The 27,683-nt window shown below is 43.8% G+C and overlaps 1 protein-coding gene across 2 annotated transcripts in view; it reads right to left on the bottom strand.

Annotated features, from left to right (window-relative positions):
* Positions 1-17,083: 17,083 nt before the first annotated feature.
* Positions 17,084-27,683, bottom strand: part of SMIM38 (small integral membrane protein 38) — a 92,269-nt gene continuing 81,669 nt past the window's right edge. The window contains exon 3 of one of the 2 annotated variants that reach the window (XM_086959892.1): positions 17,084-18,841. In XM_086959892.1, the coding sequence (XP_086816018.1) occupies positions 18,112-18,255 (144 nt within the window). In that variant the 5' untranslated portion in view covers positions 18,256-18,841 and the 3' untranslated portion in view covers positions 17,084-18,111. The remainder of the gene's footprint in view (positions 18,842-27,683) is intronic. The other variant, XM_086959891.1, reaches the window with a different exon arrangement.

Here is a 27,683-nt window from a genome sequence, read left to right as displayed (position 1 = left end):
GTGTAGAAGAGCGTAGTGTAGTTGTATGGAGTGGTGTAGAGGGAGTTGCGTAAAGTGGATTTGAGTGGCATAGATCAGAGTAGATTGTCATAGAGTGGTGTAGCATGCAGTGGAGTAGAGTGTCATGGAGTGAAGTATATTGGCGTGACATAGAGTGGAGTAGTGTCAGAGAGGGGAGAGGCTTTGAGTGGAGTAGAGTGTTGTAGAGTGCTGTATGGGTGGAGTGACATAGAGTGGAGTAAAGCTACATGGAGTGGAGTGGCACTGAGTGTCTGCAGCACAGATAGAAAGAGCAAATCACCTTTATTGATTGTTTATGTGCAGGAAGCTTACCCTTCCTGCACATAAACAATCTCCCCTGCAGCGCAGGCATCCTTCCCACATGGCGGCAGGGAGCCTCCGCTGGTGCTAAGCAGCTTTCTTTCCACGAGTGCAGGGGAACTACAGAGGTGCGCCATATTCTTGTGAATACAGCACAACCCTGTGTTTTATGAATGTTGGATCATGGTGTTGGAAAATTTGGTGTAGAACAGGGCTCCAATATTTCATTTTACATATATCCCAAAGTGTCTTAGAAAGGAGTAGCATAGAATGGAATACTGTAGAGTTGAGGGGCGTAGAGTGGCATAGAAGGTAGTAAAGTGGCATAGAGTAGTGTAGAGTGGAGTAATGTGTGGTAGAGTGGAATAGCGTAGAGTAGAGTGCCATACAGTGAAGTGGAATGGAATTTTGTCAAGTAGCGTAGAGCAGATGAGAATACAGTGTCAGAGAGAAGTGGTGTAGATTGCAGTAGAGTGTGGTAGAGTGGAGTGGCATAAAGTTTTGTAAAGTAGAGTAGAGTGTTGTATCATATAGTGTTGTTTTGTAGAGTGCAGTGTCATAGAGTGTTGTTTCGCAGAGTGGAGGTACGTAGAGTAGAGTGGAGTGGTGTGCTGCAAAGTAGAGTGACGTGCTATAGAGTGGAGTGAGGTAGAGTGGAGCGTTGTAGCATAGATTGGAGTAAAGTGTTATAGAGTGGATTGTCGTAAAGTGGAGTAGAGTCTCATAGAGTGGAGTGCTGTAAAGTGGAGTAGAATGTTGTGTCCTAGAGTATTGCATCATAGAGTGGAGGGGCATAGAGTGGTTGAGCATGGAGTGAAAGGGTGTGGAATAGAGGGACATAAAAAACAGTAGAGTTTCACGGAGTCAGGTATTGTAGAGTAGAGTGGCATGGCATTGAATGAAGTGGTATAGAGTGTAGTGGTGTGTCATAGAGTACAGTGGAGAGGTGAGTCGTAGAGTGGAGGAGAATAGAGTGAATTAGAGTGGCGGGTCATACAGTGTAGTATCGTGTCATAAAGTGGAGTGGTATATAATAGAGTTCATTTGTATGTCGCAGAGTGCTGTGGTATTTTGCAGAGTGGAGTGACATGTTGTAGAGTGGTGTGGAGTGGCTTACAGTGTAATGCCATAGAGTAAAGTGGTGTGTCATAGAGTACAGTGGATTGGCGGGTCGTAGAGTGGAGTGGAGTGTCATAGAGTATAGCGGGGTGGTGTGTCGTAGAGGGGAGTAGAGTGAAGTAGAGTGGCGTGGCGTGTCGTACAGTGGAGTGGCTTGTCGTGAAGTGGAGTGGCATGTCATAGAGTCCATTAGCATATCGCAAGGTGCTGTGGTATTTTACAGAGTGGAGTGACAGCTTGTAGAGTGGTGTGGAGTGGCTTAAAATGGTATGCCGTAGAGTAGAATGGTGTGTCGTACAGTGGAGTGTAGTAGTGTCATAGAGTAGTGCAATGTGTCATAGAGTGGAGTGGTGTGTCACAGTGTGTAGTGTCATAGAGTGGAGAGGTGAGTGGTAGAGTGATTTTAAATGGTGCTGAGTAGCGTAGAGTGGTGCAGAGTGGAGTATGAATGGTGTGGTAGCCATTGCAGTCAACATATTTTAAATTTACATTTGCACAGACATACAGTTTTACTGATAAAACTACAGCACATAATTATGATGTGTGGTAATGGCATCACCTAGTGTATTGATTTGTTTTGTTTGTATTCAAATATTTGTTTCCACCACACAGAACTACAATAAAAGTGCTTCATCTGTGCTGTCCTAATTCCGATATATGCTGAAATATCTGCACAGTTCATTTCCAGACATCTAGACATCAAGATCGTCACATCAATCCTCGCACTTTAAAGTCAGAGAAAGGAAATTAAACGCCAAGCTCCTTCAGAAGGCAGGGCCTGCCCAGTTCATTTACAGACATCTAGACATCAATATTGTCACAGAAGTCCTCTCACTTTGAAGTCAGAGAAAGAAAAGTAAACACCAATCTCCCTCAGAAGGCAGGGCCTGTCATTTGATCTCTGTCTTTGAATGTACAGCAAATGTTACAAGATAAGAAACAAAATATAAAGACCTGTTTACAGAAAGCAAGCACATGTGGAAGATACCAAGGAGCCAGAAAAACAGGCTATGCTCCAAAGGAGGGACTAACTCAAGTGTAACAGCCTAAAACAAATAACTATAGCTAAAGGTAGCAAATAGATAGCAAGCATCTGTGAGCTACAAAAAACAAAGACGATGGTAAGTAATGGCTGGAATACATTCCCAGGAAAGCTTTCAGAATGTCCTCCAGATGTCTTTAGCAAACCAGATATCTGTGCTGCCTGGTTGGCTTCGACCTAAAAAGAAAAGTTGAGGTAATCAATAGTGAAGTATCATAAGAATGGGTAGACTTCACAAATAAAATAAAATATGGCTTACCCAGAAGGTGGAACAGTCTGGTGCACAAGAGACATAAAAGAGTGATGAGATTTCCTTAAGAGCAAAAGTTAGTTTGGAGGCATATTGATATCAACATACAAATTTAAAGAATGAAGAGAAGTAATAAGAAATTAAAGATGAGACTCAAGAGATAACATGTAAACAAATAATAGACACAAAATAAATACTTGAAAATGTGGACCCAAATAAAGAATGTTTGTGCAAGGCAAGCTCCTTTCTGAAGTGACTAATGTTTTTCCAATAATCTATGGAGCCCAGACAGTTTTGAATGGATCAATTTGCATGCACATCTATTGAAATATATTCACTGTCCAGGTGAAAGAATATGTAAATAAAAAGGAAATCTTCCCATTTCCTGCAACTGCAGGTATCTTAATGCTTTCAGCCAATTATCCACGGCTCCCAGTTCAAAATTGACACATCTCTAAAATGTATGTACAAATCATATTAGAACATTGGAATGTTGGGAGCTCCATTGCAGACAAAGGAGTGCTCCCTGCTTCTACGGGCCGGTAAATGCCTGCAGAGCAACTTTTTAATGTTCTTCAAAGGCTTCTCGAAGCTCGAGGGGATTTATATCCCCTCGAGCTTCGAGAACCCTTTGTTTAATTTGTTAGAACATTCTGCCCTCTAGTGGCAGAATGTTCTAATAGTCTTATAGCCCTTCGTAGCAGGGCTATACCGGCTATTAAAGTCCCGCTGTCTCGTTAAAGTTCCTCGCCTTCGGCTCGGGCCTTTAACGATTCAGCGGGCCTTTAATAGCCGCTATAGCCCGCTACGGCGGGCTATAAAGCTATATTAAATGCCTGAACAAACAAATAACGAAACAGGGATTGACACCATGAGTTTGGGGACAAACACGAGAGACCTAGAGGTTGAGCATATATTAAAGGAAGAAATAGTGATGCTAGGGAGAGAGAAGAAATTGGAGGAGTAATACCAAGATACATTTGAAGGCAGTGCCCAGTGAGCAGTATTGACGAGGTGTTGGAAAAGGAAGCCAGTGAGGAGAAAAAGAGAGGGAGAGATGTGGGCAGTTCGAAGGAGCAAGCAAAGGGGGCCGGAATACCGATTGGTGATGATGGAGAAAGGAGCACAGATCTAGAAAGGGGAAAACAAATGTTAGCTATGAAACATGGCTGCATCTGAGGGGAGAAAATGGGAAGCAACATTACAGATGTTCAACAGTTAACATCTACAAGTACATGTAGTCATGGAAATGTGGATAGAGAAAGGGACAGGCAAGAGCGAAGGTTTTTTCCCTCTTTACTGGGTGAGGGTGAGGGAGAGTTAGAGAGGATACGTAATGGGGGAGAATGATAAGCACGAGGAGAAGGCGAAAGAAAGAACATAATTACAGCTCAGATGAAAGATGGGAGGTCATCCAACAATGAATTACTGGAAGGCAGGAGGAGGTGAAATGGTGATGTTGCAAATTAATTGAGGAAAAGGAGACAAGGATATGCTGTTTACCTGCAGTGTAAATAGTAGAGCAGAGAATGACTAATGCGTCATCAAATGATGCCAACAGGTCAAATAAAATGAAAAGAAAGGATAACCTAGAGTGAGGGCGTTGGGTGACATTATGTGGAACAGTACTAGGGATCAACTTTTTGGATCAAGTAGAGGGAAAGGGGAAAGGCGAGAGTTAGGCCCTTTTTACAAGTATCCAATTAATCTAAATTTGGAGATGAAAGGACGTTAGGAAATAGGGTTTCTAGTTGAGGTGGGTAAAACCCTAAAGCACGAACTACAACTCTTGTTAAGGTGAAGTCACAAGCAGACCCCAAATTTACTTGTGATTAACCCTCTGGTAGTTTGGCATGAAAAAAGAAAAACTTTACTTAGAGGCAATGTGTGAAGTATGTATGCAGCACTTCAATCAGTAACAAAGTGAATACACAACAAAAGAAAAACCTGGAACAGAAGATGTGCAAATGTAAAGATTTTGTAGTAATTCATCGATAAGAAGCAAAATGCATCAATTGTAGCGAGATGGTTGTGGTATGCTGGCATCACGTCACAAGTAGTGTTCGGCCGAGATGGAACACGGGCTGGACACAGACGGAGTTCCATCAGCTAAACAGTACCTTGTGCCTGGGTGTGGGTGTGGAGATATGAAGCCCTTCCAATGGGTTAGGCTAGCCAGCGCTGAGGAATTGTTGACGGGAGCTTGCGATGCTAGGTGCTATGTCAAGATGCATCACACAGTGGAGTATAGATCCATCAATGCTTGCTTAGTCATTGAGAAAGCTTCTGGGGGTTGCAAAGATTTGCATTGTGTTGCTTTAGTGCTGTGGTTGAGGTGCATCATACTTGAACGGTGCTGGAGTAGTAACTGGGACTTGTGAGGATTTGCCTTCAGATGTGTCATGCTGCATCCAGCCAGGCTGGTTGTATGTGTCGCACTGAGTCAGTGCCTGTGAAGCCACAGATCAGAAGTTGCGATGCATGGTTCTGCATCAGCTTACAAGGAGCTGCTTCACACTGTGTCAGTCTTGCAGAGCCCCCAAGGTGATGCGCGGTCCTGCCTCGAGTTGGGTGGTGCAGAGAAGCCTGTTGTGTCCCTGTGGCTTGAACACGAGGGCAGCTGACTCACCCTTGGAGATCTTTGGAGTCCTGGGACAACACAGGCAGGCTGGATTTAGCAAGGCTGCTTACAGCAGAAGAGTGATGGTGCAGCACCAGCAGGCCTTGGGCAGCAGAGCAGTTCTTGGTCAGCAAGCAAGTCAGCACGGCATACTGCACAGCTGGGCAGTCCTTCCTAGCAGAGTCCACCGGTCCATAAGTCTTCTGAATAGTTAGATCTGAGAGTCCAATATTTATATTAGGTGTCAGCTTTGAAGTAGGAGATGTTTCTAGAGGTTTCCACTCCTAAATGTACTTGGAATTCCTTTACTCCCTGCCCCGGCCACAGCTTGTCTGGGGGCACAAATGACTAGTGTTAAACCCCTTGTGAATGTGCTGTGGCACATTTGTTTTTGATGAACAAATGAGGTAGGTGATAGCTCTTCCCACTCAACCTGACAGAGATAGCCTATCCGGCAAACACCTATTTCCCCTTTGTCTCATTGTCTGGGTGGAATACGCAAGGACCAACTGCTAGCTACACTTAGTCATGTGACCCAGGATGCAGGCTGCAGGTTCCAAATAGTTGGGAAAAGAAAATGCCTACTTTCTAAAGGTGTCCTTTTCAGAATTATTACTGAAAATCCAACTATACAAATTCAGCACGTTTTATATAAAAATTCTTTAGACACCAAACTTGTCCTTCCTACCAGCTCCCAACTGACAGCTATCACTTATTAAATCTAATAATGTAACCCAATAGGAAAGGCATTAGGCATTGTTGTACTGAAAAACGAATTTATGAGTTTTTCAGTACTAGGACAAGTAAATTGTAAAAGTACATGTCCTACTTTTTAAATAAACTGCGCCCTAGGGTCTAACCCAGGAGTGGCTTCTATGTATTACAAGCATTGGCATAGCCAATAGGTCTCGCCTTTGGGACATTATTAGTGTTTAGCCATTCAACAGTTGATGTTGCACCAAGGATATTGTGCTGCTTAATTAAATACTTATAAGGTCACAAAGGAGAGATCTAGTGGCGATGCCAATGCTTGTTGTATTTGCTTTCTACCTCTGCCTGTTTAGTTAATGTAATGCCCTCTCTTACCTTTAGTTTTCCCATGAACCTGAGAGCTGCTAAATTAAATAAATCAACTGTGCAGTATTATTCATTTAATTTAGAACACAATCCTAATGAATTACAGCCAATGTAATCACTTTGGTGTTTTTTTGGGCAAAAATATCAAAGGTAGTTTACATTAAAAAAACGAAATCCAGGACTTTATTTACAATAATAAAAACATAATAAGATGAAGCCTTGGTGAGCACATCTCATTGGACAATATAAGATCTCTGTGCAGCACATTCTAGCGGTTAGCTGTGTCCCTCTCATATCACTGCTGCCTTTGTTGCTTCTTATGCCAAGCTCTGCAAAGAGGGTACAGAAGGCCTCGATTCATGCCAAATTTTCTCGGCAGTATAATAAACTTAATTTAATATGTAATCTAGTTATCAGTCATTTACTTTATCAGAATGTTTCCTTTAAGTAAAATAGTTAAAGAAAAGGATTTAGTGCACACTGTTCAAACTGATGCTTGAAGCAACCAATAGCTCTGGACCAGGGTGACAGGAAATGGTCTGTACTGGTCGAGTGTTTGTAAGGCAAGTCTTAACTGCTGCCTATAATGATGATGTATTGATTAGGTTGCTTTGTTAATAAGGAAAGAAATGTGAAAATCTCAAGTGAGGCAAAGAATATAAAAAACGTATTTACTACAACTGCCTTTACTTTCCGTCTACATCAGCTTTAAGGGGTTTGGGCACTGCCCTGAAGTCGGTACACAGCGTGTGATAAGTAAAAACACATAATGCAACCACAAAGTGTTACTTGCCTCTAACCATTTGTTTGCTGTTTGTCGTGCTGTAGGTGTTCACGCACCACCGACCTCCCACGGGAATGGAAATGGAGTGGTTATTAGTTCGTGGGCATAAAATGAAAAGCTCAGTAAGGCCAGATACTATTTCCAGGGGGGGGGGGGGGAAATATAGTAATCTAAGAGGAAATCTTTGTGCTGATGAGTTGTGAATTTTGTTGTTTGAACAAGATTCATGCTGAAAATCAAAGCTTAAATCGTAATATAAACAACTTTTAATATACCGAACTCAACACTAGGTAGGTGGCTGGATAGTACACAACATGTAAATATACAATGCATGCTTCAATCAGTTGGTTAAAGTTAAGTAATGTTTTTCTCTTAGGTGAATCAGTGAAGCTGCTAGTTCTAAACAATCAATGTATTAAACAATGAAATTATACAACTACTCCTGCTCAATAAACCTCTTTAGAAGGTAGCCTATGAACTGCAGAGTGTTAAATATTGAGGTTAGTTTTATTTGTCCTGCGGTATGTAAATAGTCCATCTCATCGGATCGGCTTATTTGTATCATGAATGTAGGCATTTATTGTTACAATAAAGTGCAACAAGCATTTGAAAAGCCGATAGGACTCACATTTGTGGAAGTGCAGCATCAGCTAAAGCCTTTTTTGATATAAGACTAGTAATTTAACATAAAAAGCCAGTTTGAGGCATGGTTAACTGTTGTCTAGCATTCATGTATCAAGATATATATACATTCATGAAATCACTTTGCAATGCCGCCCAGTCTACCATCCACTTTGCTCAATAAAAGAAGGCTTAGTTGCCATACGTACATCCTTGTTTTTGTTCCTGTGTGAGGTGAAGCACCAGACCACGGTGACAGGAAATGGGCTATACTGGTCGAGTGTATGTAAGGCAAGTGTTAACTTCTGCCCATAATGATGATGTTTTGATTAGGTTGCTTTGTTAATAAAGAGAGCAATGTGCACGTCTCAACAATGCTTTTATGGGCATGTTGTGGGGATACAGCGGGAGCAAAAATAGAAAAAAGGGCTGGCCCTTTGGGGGCGGGGCCAACAACCACCCAAAGAACGAAGCTGCTGTTCTATGAGTGCACGAGCAAAAAGGAGACAGAGAGGGCAGAGCAAGTAAGTGGCCGGGGCCTGTGGCGAGGAGAGAGAGGGAGATGAGGTAGGGAGCAGGAGGTGAGCCTGCGAGTGGTGCGCATGTGCACGTTTGGGAGAGTAGTCTTCACTTTTCAAGCACTGCACTCATGCGTATGGCCCGCCGCTGCTCGCTCCTGCAAGGTGGATGCCGCCACAAGCATGAGTGCAGTGCTTGAAAAGTGAAGGCGATGGCTAAAGGCCCTCCTAGTGCAACAGATGCGCTCTGCATAGGCGAGACCTAGGATTGAATTGGCTGTTTAAAACGGAATACACAAGCAGCAATGACTGGCCTGACACATGTTTAGAAGGCTGCTAACGTGGGTGGCACAATCAGTGCTTCAGAGTCACTCCGAGCATTTAATTTTCATTCAATGGGTACATATAGTACCACTTTATTTGTTACATAAAAATAAATTAAAAATGCCAATATATTGTAAGCCAATTTCACCAAGTTTAAAGGAGAGAGCACAAGCCCTTTAGCACTGATAAGCAGTGGTAAAGTGCACAGATTCCTAAAAGTCAACAAAAGTGGGTTCAAAAAACAGAAGGATGAAGCAAAACATTTGGTGATGACCGAGCTAAAAGGGCCAAGTCCTACAAGGAGTTTTTAACTGAGTCAAGATTGTCGAGTAACATGAATATTAAAGTTTTTCTTCAACCATACTTTCTCAGATAGAAGAAGGTAGAATTTATTCTGGCTAAAGTGCCTAGAATGAGTGAGCACCTGCATAACTCTGTGTGATAACCAATAGTGGTGCAATTGTACCCCACACTGTAATTATGGTACCCTGGTACCCAGCAGTATCAATAGTTCTCAGTGCAATACTACCGTAATAGTTTGCCCCAACACCTCGTATTGGTAGGTTGGTTAGCAACAAAACCTTTAAGGTTATTCTATCCTAAGCAGTGTAGAGCCATGGGGTCAGATTTACCAGCTCCTTGCAACACTTTTGCGCCACTGTTGGATCACTTTTGAGACGCAGAGGTGGCGTAAAAAATGCAGCCAATTTACAACGTGACGCATCTAGGTAGATGTGTTACTTTTTAAAGCCCTGGGTTAAATTATACCTGCGTCAGGTATAATGTACGCAGAAAAAATCTCGTAAAAGTGACACAGTGAAATCTATACAACTACACTGCGTCACTGCTAGGACGTCACTGCATCAAAACCTTACGTCTGCTTCAAGCAGGAGTAAGGAGTGATGCAGTGCAGTGGGAATATGCCTCAGAATGCATTGCTGGAGTTGCGTCGTGATTGCGACACGACTCCAGCACTGTGACTTTTTCCCCAAAAGATGCATTCGAATTTCTGACGCATCTGTCAATCCTTGTGCCATGGTGTGCCGTACTGTAAATACGGCGCCTCCATAGTGGCGCAAGGGTTTCTCAGGGTGGCGCAGGGAAAGTGACGGCTCTCTACAGATGCATCTCTTTCTTCTACAGCTGCCCCAATGTCTTTCCTCCTCATGCTCACTGCTAACTCGATGGCTAGGCTGTGTGACTTTTAAAGTTGCCTAATTTGCTTTTGTCAATTTAGCACATACTCGAGGCTCTATATGTTTTCTCTTTGAGATTACTCATGCTGATCAATCACAGTTTATTAACTGTGCATTAATCTCCGTTTTTGGGGGGGGGGGGGGGGTTACATTGTAAATTTTAATCACTGAATTCTCTTTTTCTGCTTTTGTTTTCCCGGATAGGTGCAGTCCTGCACCTTCATGTCTACCTTTACAGTGTACCTATTTCCTTCCTTTTACTTGTAACCTTCTGTCTGTTTTTATCCTATATGTTTCCTTTACACCTAGGAAAGCCCCTAGTACAACCTGCTCTTTCCCTTTCAATTTCCCTTTAAAGTAAACCCGTCTCCCGTGCTATACATTTCCCTTAGTATCACCTATACAATCTTCACTTGTATGCACGTTTCCCAGTTTTTCCCCCATAATATTTTTGGTACCCCAAACTTAGGTATTCAACAGAGAAAGGATTTCACCAGCTAAAAATTTGCAGTATCTGGTCATGAATTATTAACAGCACCTTTCACTATAGCATCACATTCTTTTCAAATAGTGAAGGGAACATTTTGAGCACATCCAGTGACAACAGGCACATGTCAATGTATGTACTAGGACTGATGGTTTCAACCAGGGATCAGGTATACCAGGGCTATTCCTAGGACTGAAATAGGGTTTGCTGAGCTCCTAAACCAGAAGCAGGAGACTAGAACGCATATGACACCTCATCAGAAAACTCTAGGGGCATATTATCAAGGAACAGCGTTAAAATTATCGCCGCTTTAGCGGCAGGAAACTGCTGCTAAAGCAGCGATAATGGGCTTGATAATATGCCCTGGAGAATTCCAATAGAAGTCCATGTTCTGGTGTGAACACAGGCTTCTTTTGGAATTCTCCAGGGCATATTATCAAGCCCATTATCGCCACGACGATAATTTTAAGGCCGTTCCTTGATAATATGCCTCTGTAATTTTTAAAATCAGCATTCAGCATGTGTGATTTTAGGCAGAGCTTCCTAAAGGAGAATGCTGCCTTTGTTTCTGGTTTTAGTTCACGCTGGCTCAACCCATCCATGATACTTACTGTTGAGAGAAGAATCAGTAGCGTGAGATCCGCTTAGACTTTCCTTTGCACAGGATAGAATTTGTGGTCTCAACACTACACTACTTTCACTTGTGAGATGCTGTATTGAGAAGATAAGCCTCCTCCCCTTCCTTTAATCAAGAGTTTCCTTAATCAGCACCTAGCATTTGAGGATGCCTGACATAAAAGGTAAAATAAGAAAGACTGAGCTTGGAAACCGGAGCACTTCTCTAACTATAGCATTTCCTAATTCCGTATTTGCTTGTTTTGGTTAATGGTTGTGTACACGACCAATGCTGTCCTATGCACTCTACAGCTCAAAGGGATGTAGAAGAAAGAAAAGAAAGACCATCAACAAAGAAAGTATGCAAGAACACGTCACAGGAAAGAGGACAGTGGAGGAAGTGCTTCAGTGAACAACGGGGTCAACAAGTTCTTCTTAACTAGGCTACTTGAGGGCTCTCCTCTCGGTGCATTTAGTAGACAATTAACAAGTCCTTCAATCAAAGAATGCTCACTCTCTCCAAGGAACTGTTTCTAAACCTTGAGGAGCACCAAAGCGCTATATCCAAGGTGGTCAAAGGCAGGCATGCTCAGAGTATGAGCATCATTGCTGAAAACAAGTTGGGCAATGAAGAAAAAAATTAAATAAATTGGGATCTAGCCTTTGAAAGTGATGTGTCACAGGTCAAGGTTTTGAATGTCATCATATATTTTTAAGGATGACTACATCAAGAACGATCCAGGCAGAGTAAATGCATAACTAAAGTTATGATATAAAAATAATAAAATGAATTCTAAAACTTCTTATTATGAACTAATAAAATATTCTGGGGGGAACCCCCCAAAGATGATACCTTGATACCTTTCTTCTTACAGGTGCCGGGTTAATCGTAATGGTCACCTGTTAAAAGATCCGGATCAAGGTATCATCTTTGGATTGATCCCTACCATAATATTTTCTGATAGCACAATTGCAGCTGCCTGGATGGATCTCATCCGTGAAGATGTGAGATATATCCTACATTAGACATTTATCCAAAATACTCGGATTAATTTCATAAAGAAGATGAAAGAATTCTCCATATTGGACGATAAAGCATACACATATGCAAGAAACAGGACAAAGTACAAAATCCTGTTTGAATGAAACAACTTGGCAGGATGTTCTGTGTAGGAGAAAAATGTATTTATGGACACAAAGCAAAGAAAGAATAAAACATTTTGAAATATATATACTCTATGAACTATGATCTTTCTGGTGCACCTCTCCATTTACTATTGCAATTAATTTCTGATAGACAGTGGTACTGAACAATGGTGGATAACGAAAAAGAATTGCACAGAGCCATCATTTGTAGTAACTTTGAGTGAGGGGCGGTCTTCCTAGTCCGCCGTAGATTTATGCTTTTGATTACTATCATTTAATTATTTCTCAAGTGGTATAATTCCCTACACTCAATGCTATGCTTGCTATCTGTTTAAAGTTGTCAGAACACGTCAGAGGAACAACTCTTTATAGTTGTGTCTAGGTAGCAAAGTATTGTTGTTATCAACTGATCATGGCACTTTCCTTTCTGTTTGCATTTCTAAAAGGAGTTTCATGTGCCTCACACTGCAATACTCTCAATTCAATGAACTATTGCACCTAACGTAAATACTGGGGACCTCATTTATGAAAAGTTATGCATTGTTGAGTTTAGACCGAAATGCGTCACATTTCATTGCGCCCTCCTTGCGACATGCTGGGTGCGTCATATTTACAATATGATGCATTATTCGCAAGGAGTTACAGATACATCAGTATTCCTGACATATCTGTAGGCTCAGAAATGACGCATTGCTGGAGTTTGTCACAAAAGTGACGCAACTAAAGCAATGGGTCATTTAACATGGGCAAGTCCCATTTCAATGTGCCCGTGTCAGTCTTATACCTGCTGTGAGTCAGGCATAAGATGTTGACGCATTTGTGTCCTTGAAGTGGCGCAGTGAAATCTTATAGATTTCAACGCGTCACTTCTATGAGGCTTACTTGCGTCAGAATGCACACCCTGCATACATTATACCAGGCGCAGATATAATGTGGAGCAGGGGTTTACAAACTGACGCAACTACCTAGTTGCATCCCTTTGTAAATATGATGCAACGTGGAGCATTTTTACGCTGCTGGTGCCTCACAAAAAGTGACGCACCGGTGGCGCAAACGTGACGCAGGGCTCATAAATTAGCCCCTCTGCCTTTGACCACAAATATCAATAGAGGAGTTCTTCTGCCGATGCACATCACATTTACTGCCAGTGGAGCACTGATATTGCCTTACTTGATCTTGACACTTTCTTATTGTAATTTGCATCAAAGCAATCGCGCAGAGGGCATTTGTGTGTACTTTAGCCTTCTACACTTGGATCCTCATGCTAATATCTAGCACCATTCCTGTGTGGTGCACACTTTTTGTGTGGATATTTTGCCATCAAGTTGTGTGTGTGGGTTGAGTGGGTTAATATGCTCAAGTGTTAATTTCAGGCAGGTTTTCTATGTGAGTATGTCTGACCAGAGTCAGTTCCAGACTGATATGATAACAGACCATATATCACTCTATTTGGTTCTTAAATTCAAGGGACTACATATACCTAAAGTACAAACGTGCACCCAGTTGGCTATAGGACGTGATCAAGTATTTATCATGAGGTGCATCCACTGCATTTCATATAGGTGGTTGCACAAGAATCAATATATTCACACTGGTGAAAGTCACACATCTCTATCAGTAATACTGGGTCCTAGTCATCGTCAATCTAACCGCACCAAGTTTGTAGGGTTTTCTCATAGAGGTAGGTAATGGAGACACCTCGACCTCATCAAATGTACCCAGAGGCTTGTCTCACTTTTCCTCCAATTAAGGTAATAATCTTGGCAGCGATGAGTCTTGTGAGTAGGTGAAAGGGATCAACCGATCTATGTCTTTGTCTAGGTTACTTCATATATGAGACTATTTGTCATGAACTCCTAGCTGCAAGTATTAGTACAAGTATTAAAAGTCCATCTCATCATCCTGTTTTTACCAGTAATGTTTCAATGTTTAAACTATAAGATATATTGTATTACTGTAGTGTCTTTATTATGATAGTATTGTGTTCTTTAGTACTCATGCCATTAAGGAGCTTCACATTGTGACTCATTTGCTTGTGCTGACTTGAATGACTTATTCGCAGCCACGGCCGGCAGTGGGAGTACCTGCAGGGTGGTGACGTGAGGAGGGGGAGGGGCAGGGTGGGGGGTAGTAATGTATGGATTACAGAGTTTTACAGGTAAGTAAACATTTAAATAAATAAAACGAATTTCGTACCGCACACTGCATCGCATTTAGGGATGCAGTGCACTCAACGAAATTCTTTTTATTTATTTAAATGTTTACTTACATGGGAAGCTCCGTAATCCATACACTACTACCCCCCACCCTGCCCCTCCCACTTCTCATGTCACCGCCCTGCAGGTACTCCCACTGCCGGCTGCTTATTTGTTGTTCCCCTTGGCACTAGGTGTCAGTTCTAGAACATGCTGTAATGACCTGCTGACGCTGATGACTCATTTGTTTATGCTGACTCTGGAGACTTCATTGTTGTTTCCTTTTGGAAGAAGGTGTAGGTTCTAGAACATGCTTGAGGGTATCGTCTTTCGTGATGGCACCACTATTTAAAGATGTGTGTCCTTTGCGCTGCACTTGCTATTCATGTTTGGTTTTGAAAGGAGTTGCCACTGATAGGAGCCAAACACCTAAGAGGTTTTCTTGATTTCAGAGAGGTGTTTCTGTCTACCTACAAATTAAGTCTGCATGTTTCCTGACACTGTTTTCTAACTGTGTTTATCAGTTCCCACTCACCTTTAGCTGTTCTGATGAGGTGCCGCCTCGGGTACTAAAGCAGATATTCTTCTGGTGAATTGGGAAAAACAGCACTCTCGTAATGTGGCGAGTTGGGCAGAATGTTTAGGTCTGCACTAGTGGTTGGTAAAGGGAGATCAATCTACCATAGCATAAGAGAGACATTGATACTTACTTCTAGTTCCCCGTCAGTAGAGATGTGTCTGTGTATATAAAGGCGTGTTTTGGGAGCTCACAATGAACCTTAAATGGTACTGCTACATCTCTTGCTTCAGGAATATGAAGTGCCTTGTGTTATTTATCATAAGCAACTGTGATTGTGGGCTGTGCTCTCTTAGTGGAAACGACCAGGGTTTTCTTGTTTGAAATGGAAAAATAATGATTTGTAATACTAGAAGTATGGATTGTTGACTAACCCTTTTCCTTTTGGGTCTTCTTCCCCGCAGTATCCACCCTAACTACTCTACACCCTCGCTTGACAATATCAATACTCTGGTGAAATATAAAATTTAGAGTTGATGCTGCTAGAAGGAGGGCATCTTGAGAGAATTACTTTCGAGGAACCGAGCCCGACACTAATATTCCATTGTTGTGGTTACCTTGCAAATATATGTTTAGTGTGTGCATGGTAGGTTCAGTGCACTTCCCCTCTTTCCTGAAGTAGGGCCCGCCTAGCCTGTCTGTCTGCCTGAGTCTTACCTACTCAGGCAGGTGGCACCCTCATAGTGACTGTCATGCATCACCTTCCTATGTATTTCTAAGATTCTGGAGTTGCAGGAAAAGCTGCATTATTCTTTCAACATAGGGATTACTGTTTATCTTTTGTCAGACTGCAAAGTAAGAGGAGTTTTAAAGTGAATTAAGTGACAATCAAGCTGGAATGCAGTGAGCGTAAAAGGAAAGTCTGTAGGTTGTTAAAAATGTAAAAACCTGTATATGAACTATATGCATTCAGCAGCTAGGAAAGCAAAAATGAAGCACATTTGTTTTGTAATTCTGAAGTGCTCTGGACACAGAGATTTTAATAGGATCAAAACAAATCAAGACACTTCACTTGGTGATGCACAAACGATAATTTTTCACAGACACCTGATTTCCACATACCATTTGTGTACGATGTCGTTTTATCAGTAAATCTGTTTGTTTCAGTAAAGTTAGTCGCCAATTCAATGGTAAATGTGGTGTCCAAACGTTGCTTTAGTTATTTTCAAAATGTGCCTTCCTCGTGTTCATTAAAGGGAGATTCTAGAAAGTGTGGGTACCACTGCCTCAGACGAGCTGGTCATTGGTGGCTTTAGTCAGCCCGGTGTGTGCCTCTACCACTCTTCGGTCTTAAGTCTCTTAGGAAAGGCTTTCTCGCTATAGGGCCTCCTAGAGAGCATCATGAAGCGAGCTGCAAGGTACAGCAGACTCGTAGTACAGATTACAGGGCTTCTTGACCTACATTGTACATAAACTCCTAGAGCAATTAGATTTCTCCTGAAGGCTTATGCTTCAGATTATAGATTGCCACGCCTCTGCAGCTTTGCAACCAACATACCCCGGCAGGGTCCATCGGTCACACCAGCTCTGTCCTTGCACTCTACCTATCTTCTCAGGACTTGTCTCCATTCGTACTCTCCCGCTCACTTGCAGGGAAAAGAACCCCACATTTTGTAAACACAAATCCGACAGTTGTAATAGGGGCTTCGACAAAGGTTTTATTTTATTGATCCTTATCCTACACCCCTACTTTGCTTAGTCTCTAGCTACTACTTCAGATGCTGCCTTAAACATATTTATGGGCTGCGCCCTACAGTGAGCTTTTTGTATAATGAGCTATTGCTGGTAAATTGGACAATAACCTGCACCCAACTAAGTCCAATCAATAACTTCATTTGCATGTGCTTCACACCACAGGCATATTCTGAGTGAGTTGTTGCTGCTTCCAAAATGGAAGTACATTAGTCACACCTGTCCCTCATTCCGTATGTCAGTACCTCCAGCAATGATGACATTAACCATCATCAACAAGGTGAAAATGTGAAGTGGGGATTGCATAAATTTCTGTACACTTGTGCTGGCAGCACACTGAAAGCGTGTAACTTTAGGAGCGATAGAAACCAAGAGCATGCTTCACTCTGAATGCAACTGTACCTTAATATTACTGACTAGGTACATGCCTTATCGGCGATGGGGCATTTGACGGAGTGTTGGTTTACGCCTGAAGCTCCATCATGCCCTCTCAGCTGACATTTTAACAAATGTTTAGACTTTGCAATGACTTTGCAAGTACTCTTTACTTGAATCCTACCTCAATACTTTGCAGACATTACTTTGTGTAGCACCTAGAGACGTGTTTGAGTGAAGCGCATTATACATCTGTGTTCATCATCTCATCATCAACCAAGGTCCAGATTCCATTATAGTAAGGTGATCTTTATTAACTGTTAGTACAGATAAAAAAAGTTACAACTTTCACATGACAAACTTTGTTTCAACTGATTCTCCCCCTATAGTACACTCACATATGCCCTGTTACGTGGAAATATTATAGTGGGGACAGAATCCTTTTTCCATTTCATAATCTTTGCTCAGAAAGTAACAAATATTAACAGTCAGTGCTGAGTTTGTCCCTTCCTAAGTCTAGCCTCCTTTGGCCTCTACACGCTAGTTCAGCACACCAGCCCTGACTACTGTGACAAGGAGAGGGTTGGGGTGAAAAACGCGCGCTCGCCATTGTCGCTACCCCTGTTTGGGCTTGATTTTCAATAGCCTTCGTCTATTCACTGCCTGTGAGCACAGTCTTTTGAAATGGGGGCCCTTTTGTGCTGGATTTTTTTCTACAGATGCTCCAGTTTGCCTTGATGCACCGCTCCCCAATAAGACCCTACCCAAAATTCTGTTTATCTGCACTACTCTGAATGGCCTGCTAAGCGCCATCTTAAGAATAACGCTGAATAGTCACCAAATAATTACCCGATAAGCTGATAAAAGGACACGGTGGAGTAACAATGGAGAAGCAAGGCGCTCTGGGGTCTGAAAGCCCGTTGGAATGTGTTGTATTATGCACATTATGGTGATAACTAACTAACAAGTTGCTCTGATGAGCGCCGGACTCTTTCGTCTTCAGCTATTCAGCATGGGCCACTCTGCGAAAATGTTGTTCTCCGCACAGCAGACCGTATTTGGCATTCCTTCGATTTTCTCTTGGACTTATTAAAATGGAGGACGCTTTACCCAATGGAGTGTCTATGGCCTTCGTGAACCTCGTGCGGCAAGTCAGTCCTCCTTCGGGCCCTTGAGCGACTGCTTAGGGAACCGCTTGGCGAGGCGGTAGTCAAGGTAGGCGCTGAGACAAGACCACAAAATGAAGCGGGTCAAAATTATGAAAACCAGCAAGCCCATCAGGATTGGAGACTCCATACTGGTTGCTGGAGTGTGGGGATGTGGTCGAAGACAGGGTTCTACAACAGAGCGTACCCGCTAGAAGGCCACAACGCTGCAGACTTGCATATTTCCAAAACGGTCTCCCTAAATGTGATATAACAGTACAGCTGAGAGATTTGGGACCTGTAATGTACCATGAAGTCGAGAGAGGCCCCAGTAACTCGCTCATAAAGAATTAACAGCTCTCCTACTCACAATGACTCTATTGTCGGTAGAAATTCTAGAAAAAAAACGAAATAAGACCATAAAGCCGCTCCAGCCCCCTACCCCTGATGTCTCTGAAGTTCAGACTTTTTTTCCCTCCTTGTTTCCGATGCTGACGTAATCTCAAAATATCTTCAGCGGCAGCTGCTCGGCGAATCTGGGCACCCTCCTCGTCTTTTTTTCCTCTTTTCCCTTTTCCTATTTCTTTTCAGCAGCACACGCAGCAGTTTGCAGCTCAGAGCAGACAATCGCGCCTTTTATTTCGCCAATTAGCTATCACTTCAAGAGACGCGGCGCTGCCCGACAGGCCCTTAAGAATGGTCTTGCAGGAAACGAACACTGAATTTTTTGGGACAAACTGAAAGAGAGGGAAAGAAAAAAAAAATCAGAGCATAGAAATCACTGAAAATGCGTGTTCTAGTCAATTAGCCCATCCATCCTGCTTTATTCTCCGGAGCCAAACCCGGCAAACCACAGAAGCAGTGTTCACACTTTTGGAAGATTAGTTTAGACTTTTTTTTTAACAGCCGGCTCAAAGGGAAACGGAGCTTGTTATAGGAAATGTCTGGGAGTTATTAAAACAAAAAGAAAATCACACGTCTCTTGTGTTTTTGTCAGTTTTTGTTTTTCCTGTCCAACCCTTCTTACCCTGAGCATGGAGGCCCATTCAGAAAACACTTTGTTCCCTTCGAATTGGTGGCCGCGCTTCCTGGCCCGCGCCCAAGGTGTACCCGAGGTGCATGACAAGGAAGCGGCGCATGTATTTGCTCAACATAGTCGGTCGGGCCCGACCACAGGCTGTGACGCTTTATCTGGGCCCATGGCCGGGGAGCGCAGACAAGGACGTCAGAGCGTGCGCATGCGCGGTGCCATCACTCAAGTAAGCCAGAGGTGTATCCAGGGACCCTGTGGTGCACGGGGCTTCTTATTAAGGGGTACCCTGCTGAGCGCTGCATATCTATGTTATGCCACTACCTCATTTTACAGGTGCTCCATCTTTTATGCTGTTCAACAGAGCATTTTCACGTTCATGGAGGTAAGGTGTTAAAGAGATATACATGCTCAGCAGCAAAATAAACGTCTTGACACATTACTGAATTAAGACTTACACATCTATTTGGTAGAGGAAACATTGGTTAATGCAGGGGAGTCAAAATCTTCATCACGGAGTGGCAACCAGGTCGGTTCAACTTTTCTAGAGAACGATTGTAGGGGCCGTCCGATGAATGATGTCATGATATGTCTCAGAACCTCATCAAACAAATACATATTCTAGAATGTTTATTAATGGTGATTTTTAGAAATGCAGGACTTGGTAAAGACAACTCTTCTGTACCCTTCACTGGCCAGGCTCTGTAATTAACTATGAATCCTTGTCAAGGAGCCATCATAATTCCACGCCATGGCATGGCGTCCATAAACCATCACGCTCTGGCACCGTAGTCGTGGTGAACTATAATTGACTGCATTGTTAGTAGAAAGATGGTGCCTCTTTGACAAATCAGGAAGGAGATTGTTTCCTGTCTTGGGCTTGCGTGTGGCAACCTAAGTCATTCTGGATGTTGCGGCCTGCATTTGCTTCCATTGACTTAATCAGAGTAACACGCCTGGTACCAGTCATATGTGGTTGTAGTGCCCAGCATCCACATGGACATGGAGTGAAGTGGTTACCTTAAGACATACACTCTTATAGTCCACGTTAGTGAGATGTAGGCAATTCTACTGAATGGCCCTTGTGTTGCCCTCAATGAGTTAGACCAGAGGTTTTAGTTCCTTTTCCAGCTGCCAAGCGTGCACTTCACAGAATGACCGTCATTGTAAGTGCATATTGTAACACATGTACACTCCCTCAGCAGACTGGAAGAGGGTTGACTAGGTGTTTAGTGAGGGTGCTCCCTCCTAAGCAGGGTTGAGGCCAGTTTGTGGCACAGGACTTGGATCTTTGCAGTGGCCTTTCTCGTTCGGTGCCTGATCTGCATTGACACTGGCCACACTGGGATTTATTTAGAGTTCGGCTAAAAAGTGGCGAATGAGCCGCTGCCACTTTAGTGCAAATGTCCCGCATCTAGCCAACTCTGAATAAGTCCCTCTGTTTTTTAAGATTTAAAAACAAATGATTTTCAAGGTCGCTAAGCATACATTTAACAGTACAAATTATCTTAATTTGAGTTTTATTTTTTACCTCTGTGTTTTAGAGGCAAAGTTGAATACCTCTTTTCCTGAACCACATCTTCTCAATGAGACATATTTCTTGATTTTAGCTGGATTTCATGGCTGACTGTGAGCAACACTGCAACTCTTCTCTCATTCAGTGCTGGTTAAAAACACTTTCACATTGGCAGTGCTACCCTCAGAGCAATAATCAGCACACCTTTGCACTAAGCGTGGGCGGAAAATCCGTTCCGCTCGCGGATTTTGCGGATTTTCGGGAAATCCGCAATCCGCGAGATTTGCGGATTTCCCGCAAAATCCGCAAATTCGCACGCAGCGGATTTTTTTGGCGGCGCGCGGCGTTGGTGATACAATTTTTGCGGCGCGCGGCGTTTATCATCGTTTGCCGAGTTGTTTTTTTCGATAGTTTGCGAGTGCTGCGCCATTTTGGATCTTGCTGTGTGATCCCGCGGGAATTGGCGAGCGCGATTACGTCATCGCGGCTTGCCAGCGAGAGTTTGTCAACGCGAGTACGGCGAGATCACGTCTCGCGGTACTTCGCAATTGCGAGATTTGAGATGCGGCGCGCGAAAATATAAATTTGCAATTCTGCACAAGAAATCCACCAGCAAGCAGCATAAACCTTCTAGAAATGATGATTTTCATGTGAATAACTCCTTAGTTTGACATTTGCCTGCACTTTTTTAGCGAGGAGTCCATTTTGGGGAGGGGGGCAGGGGGGTGGGAGGAAGGAAGTGCCCCATAGTCTTCAACTTCCTGTTCCTGTTCAGCAGGCTCCTCCCAGTGCTTTGTCCATCTCCTGGTCACTTTTCATTCGGATGTGGACCTGGAAGGATTACCTTTTGTGGATGCTGCTGGATCTTTGGATTTGAGGCCTTTTTGACTTTCTTTGGATCACTGTTGGATTAGAAATTTTACAAGTAAGTTTGTTTGGGGCATTACAGTTGCTGCAACTAAAATTTTGGGATTTTCGATTTTTGGGCTGTTTTGGGGCCTTTTCCCAGGGGTACTCAGTGGTGGGTGGACTGATTCTTTCTGTGGGTTGTCTTGAACTTAAACATCATGGAGGCCATAGATGAATTGGGATTGTGCTGATTTTTCTGTGTTTTTCGATTTTTTTTTTTTGTAAAATTTTGTGTTTTTCGATTTTTGACCTGTTGTTGGGGCCTTGACCAGGGGTATTTGAGTCTAGCATGGGCCTAGTCTTTCTGTGGGCTGTCTTGAATTTAAACATCATGGAGGCCATGGATGGAATGGGATTGTGCTGATTTTGCAGTGTTTTTCGATTTTTGGGGGTGTTCATGGGGAGGGACATGCCATGTGGCTGGTGGCCATTTTGAGTGCAGCTACAGGCACTGGCCATGTGCTGGCAGGCAAGTGGCCATTTTGAATGCAGGCTTTGTTGTTAGGCCTCCAACCATTTTGCCTACTTTTCAACCTTTATTTATGCCAGGGGTAGTGAGTCTTGCATGGGCCTAGTATTTCTGTGGGTTGTCTTGAATTTAAACATCATGGAGGCCATGGATTGAATGGGATTGTGATGATTTTGCAGTGTTTTTCGATTTTTGGGCCTGTACTTGTGGCCTTTTCACCAGGGGTATTTGAGTCTAGCATGGGCCTAGTCTTTCTGTGGGCTGTCTTGAATTTAAACATCATGGAGAGGCCACGGATGGAATGGGATTGTGCTGATTTTGCAGTGTTTTTCGATTTTTGGGCCTGTACTTGTGGCCTTTTCACCAGGGGTATTTGAGTCTAGCATGGGCCTAGTCTTTCTGTGGGCTGTCTTGAATTTAAACATCATGGAGAGGCCATGGATGGAATGGGATTGTGCTGATTTTGCAGTGTTTTTCGATTTTTGGGCCTGTACTTGTGGCCTTTTCACCAGGGGTATTTGAGTCTAGCATGGGCCTAGTCTTTCTGTGGGCTGTCTTGAATTTAAACATCATGGAGGCCATGGATGGAATGGGATTGTGCTGATTTTGCAGTGTTTTTCGATTTTTGGGGGTGTTCATGGGGAGGGACATGCCATGTGGCTGGTGGCCATTTTGAGTGCAGCTACAGGCACTGGCCATGTGCTGGCAGGCAAGTGGCCATTTTGAATGCAGGCTTTGTTGTTAGGCCTCCAACCATTTTGCCTACTTTTCAACCTTTATTTATGCCAGGGGTAGTGAGTCTTGCATGGGCCTAGTATTTCTGTGGGTTGTCTTGAATTTAAACATCATGGAGGCCATGGATTGAATGGGATTGTGATGATTTTGCAGTGTTTTTCGATTTTTGGGCCTGTACTTGTGGCCTTTTCACCAGGGGTATTTGAGTCTAGCATGGGCCTAGTCTTTCTGTGGGCTGTCTTGAATTTAAACATCATGGAGAGGCCATGGATGGAATGGGATTGTGCTGATTTTGCAGTGTTTTTCGATTTTTGGGCCTGTACTTGTGGCCTTTTCACAAGGGGTATTTGAGTCTAGCATGGGCCTAGTCTTTCTGTGGGCTGTCTTGAATTTAAACATCATGGAGGCCATGGATGGAATGGGATTGTGCTGATTTTGCAGTGTTTTTCGATTTTTGGGGGTGTTCATGGGGAGGGACATGCCATGTGGCTGGTGGCCATTTTGAGTGCAGCTACAGGCACTGGCCATGTGCTGGCAGGCAAGTGGCCATTTTGAATGCAGGCTTTGTTGTTAGGCCTCCAACCATTTTGCCTACTTTTCAACCTTTATTTATGCCAGGGGTAGTGAGTCTTGCATGGGCCTAGTATTTCTGTGGGTTGTCTTGAATTTAAACATCATGGAGGCCATGGATTGAATGGGATTGTGATGATTTTGCAGTGTTTTTCGATTTTTGGGCCTGTACTTGTGGCCTTTTCACCAGGGGTATTTGAGTCTAGCATGGGCCTAGTCTTTCTGTGGGCTGTCTTGAATTTAAACATCATGGAGAGGCCATGGATGGAATGGGATTGTGCTGATTTTGCAGTGTTTTTCGATTTTTGGGCCTGTACTTGTGGCCTTTTCACCAGGGGTATTTGAGTCTAGCATGGGCCTAGTCTTTCTGTGGGCTGTCTTGAATTTAAACATCATGGAGAGGCCATGGATGGAATGGGATTGTGCTGATTTTGCAGTGTTTTTCGATTTTTGGGCCTGTACTTGTGGCCTTTTCACCAGGGGTATTTGAGTCTAGCATGGGCCTAGTCTTTCTGTGGGCTGTCTTGAATTTAAACATCATGGAGGCCATGGATGGAATGGGATTGTGCTGATTTTGCAGTGTTTTTCGATTTTTGGGGGTGTTCATGGGGAGGGACATGCCATGTGGCTGGTGGCCATTTTGAGTGCAGCTACAGGCACTGGCCATGTGCTGGCAGGCAAGTGGCCATTTTGAATGCAGGCTTTGTTGTTAGGCCTCCAACCATTTTGCCTACTTTTCAACCTTTATTTATGCCAGGGGTAGTGAGTCTTGCATGGGCCTAGTATTTCTGTGGGTTGTCTTGAATTTAAACATCATGGAGGCCATGGATTGAATGGGATTGTGATGATTTTGCAGTGTTTTTCGATTTTTGGGCCTGTACTTGTGGCCTTTTCACCAGGGGTATTTGAGTCTAGCATGGGCCTAGTCTTTCTGTGGGCTGTCTTGAATTTAAACATCATGGAGAGGCCACGGATGGAATGGGATTGTGCTGATTTTGCAGTGTTTTTCGATTTTTGGGCCTGTACTTGTGGCCTTTTCACCAGGGGTATTTGAGTCTAGCATGGGCCTAGTCTTTCTGTGGGCTGTCTTGAATTTAAACATCATGGAGAGGCCATGGATGGAATGGGATTGTGCTGATTTTGCAGTGTTTTTCGATTTTTGGGCCTGTACTTGTGGCCTTTTCACCAGGGGTATTTGAGTCTAGCATGGGCCTAGTCTTTCTGTGGGCTGTCTTGAATTTAAACATCATGGAGGCCATGGATGGAATGGGATTGTGCTGATTTTGCAGTGTTTTTCGATTTTTGGGGGTGTTCATGGGGAGGGACATGCCATGTGGCTGGTGGCCATTTTGAGTGCAGCTACAGGCACTGGCCATGTGCTGGCAGGCAAGTGGCCATTTTGAATGCAGGCTTTGTTGTTAGGCCTCCAACCATTTTGCCTACTTTTCAACCTTTATTTATGCCCAGGGGTAGTGAGTCTTGCATGGGCCTAGTCTTTCTGTGGGTTGTCTTGAATTTAAACATTATGGAGGGCATGGATGGATTGGGATTGTGCTGATTTTGCAGTGTTTTTCGATTTTTTTGTGCTCTACAACTGAACTGATGTTCCTCTGTCTTCCATTTTTTTTAGGTGCACAAGACTCAAGAGAACCACCAGTGCCAGGAAGAAGTCCTGCAGCGGTGTGTGTGTGCAGCATAACGTCACGCGACGTCACGTCTGGCCTCAGACAACTCTACAATTCGTGCAACTGCGGCCTGCTGTCTGACCTGCTCTGAAGAAGATGGCCCCAAAGAAAGTTCTCCGTAGCTCCTCTAGCAAGAAAGTTGCTAGTAAGGAGCAGAAGAAGCAAGTTACCAAGGAGGCTGGTGTGCCACCCGCCACTTTTTTTGGGAGCAAAAAAAAAAGTACGCCTGCAGCAGCAGGATCTGCTGGGGACCAACCTGAGAGCAGCACCCCTGCTCCATTGGGTTCAGTGCCTCCACCACCACGCCAACTTAAGTCAAAGCCCTTGAGTGCTTCAGAGGCAGTCAGTGTACTTCTCCAATCACCATCGACCAGTGATGTTGGCTCATCGCAAGAAAGTAGCAGCAATGTCCCTGAATCAACACAGGTTGTTGTAACTCATCTGACAAGTGTTGAACAACCACAGCCGCAACAACAACACCATGTGCAAGTACACGCCCAAGTACATGTGGAAGGAGAGGCAGCAAAAGGAGATGCGCAAGCAAAGGTGCATGGACGTTCACAAGTGCCCACAATAGTTGTTCCTCCCGAAGTAGGGGCACATTTGGAAATCGACATTGAAGCTGAGGTATCATTGGAAGCCACTCCTCCTGATGATCATTCATTGTCTTCCACATCCCTAGCAAGGAAAAGATCAAGGGGGGTGTCTACATCTTCTTCAAGCCCACCTCGTTCTGATGCAAGTGATCCGTCTTGGGAACCACAACTGCGGTCTGACAGTGAGGCACACCATGATCTGACACCGGTACCTAAGCGTAAAAGGAAGGTCGTCCAAAAACTCAAACCTATGGAGTGTGATGAGGCTCAACAAGAAGTGACAGATACTGCTGGTGATGAAGCCTCTCACGATGACGACGAGCCAGTCATCACAAAGGTCACTGCAGCCCCACCGGGCATGCAGCAAAGAGACATTTTGACCCTATCCCGAGAAGCTGCTGAGCGTGATGATGATGTCGGCGAGGAGGCAATGGAAATGGAATCATTAGATTTGGAGTTAAGTAGTACACCAAAACCTACCGCTTCCATATTTCTTCGCAAGAAGGTACCCACCTCGTCCTCGACCTCAATTCGTGGTGGTGAAAGTGCAAAACGTACTGAAGTTCGGCAATCCACATCCTCCACTTCATCTGTCATTAGCAGCAGGACCACCACCACCAGTATCGCCGCCTCCTCCGGCCCCCGAAGACATTTCAAGTCTCCAGTTTGGGACTTCTTTAGTGTTTGCCCAAATAAGGAAAACATAGCCATTTGTAGCCTTTGTAAGCTTCGATTTAGTCGTGGTAAGCTTGGTTCTAACTATGGTACCGGAGGCCAGAGAGGTCATCTTGAGAGAAGGCACCCTGTCCAATGGTTTCCGCACCTAGAGGCGGTCAAGAAAGCCGGAATTGCACGTAATGAAAACGTTGATTTGTCATCTGCTGATGACGAGGAGGTAGAAGAAGACGATCCAAACACTTCACTTACACCCAGTTCCCATGTCAGCAGCACACCCCATGGGAGCCACACTAAGAGTGTGGGAGAGAGTGAGACATCAATGCGGAAAAGTTCATCAGCGAGCGTAACTGGGTCGAAGAGATCATCATCCCGTAAATCATTGGTCCAGGGCAACATTAAAAAGATGTTGTTTACAGAAGCGCAATATGAACGCAACCACCCAATGACCCGTCTGTATAACACTAAGCTGGCTAAAATGCTAGCTCTGGACCTTCTCCCTTTTTCTTTTGTCGAAGGGGTTGGTTTTCTAGAATTAGTGACAGTGCTCTGCCCTAAATGGAAGGTTCCTAGCCGGTTCTATTTTGCCCGAGTTGCGGTTCCAGCACTACATGAAGATGTTCTGAAGGCGATTGGGGCAGCTTTGCAGAAGAGTGCTGTTCACACTATACATCTGACAACAGACATGTGGACCAGTGGCGCAGGCGCTGATTACATGTGCATCACTGCACACTGGGTCTCTTTTTCAGGGGCTAAAGCAAAGCTAAACTCAGGTGTTGACACTAACATTGTTTTTAAAGGTGCTCGGAAACATGCAACACTAGCCATGTTTGGTTTGGAGAAACGTCACACAGCAGAAAACATTTTGGATGTCTTTAACACAAAGGTCCTTAACTGTCTGTCCCCACTAAAACGCAAGGTTGGTTATGTTTCCACGGACAATGGCTCCAATATAGTTAAGGCCATGAGGGACGGTTACTATTTCAGAGTGCCGTGTTTGGCGCACTGTATAAACCTGGTTGTCCAAAAATTCTTGGGTAATAAACTCAGTGCAGCGTACAGTGTATTGGAGAACTGCCGAAAAATTTGCAAGCATTTCAGGCATTCTTTTAAGGCCCGCAAGCAGCTGAGGAGCATGCTATATCAATGTCAAATGCCAGTGAAAGCACTCATCCAGGAGGTGGTAACACGTTGGAACTCAACCTTCTACATGCTTGAGCGTCTGTATGAGCAGTATACGCAACTCGATCAATATTTCTTGAAAGAGGGTATAGAGGAGCTGAGGATGGGTGGGCCGCAATGGAACATAGTTGAAAGCCTAACACGCATGCTTCGTCCTTTTGAGGTCTTCACGCGTGCAGTCAGCAAGGAGGACTCTAATTTGGGAAAAGCTA

This window comes from Lissotriton vulgaris, chromosome 2_2 (assembly GCF_964263255.1).
Source record: "Lissotriton vulgaris chromosome 2_2, aLisVul1.2, whole genome shotgun sequence".
Taxonomy (NCBI): domain Eukaryota; kingdom Metazoa; phylum Chordata; class Amphibia; order Caudata; family Salamandridae; genus Lissotriton; species Lissotriton vulgaris.
This window is presented reverse-complemented; position numbering and strand designations above follow the sequence as displayed.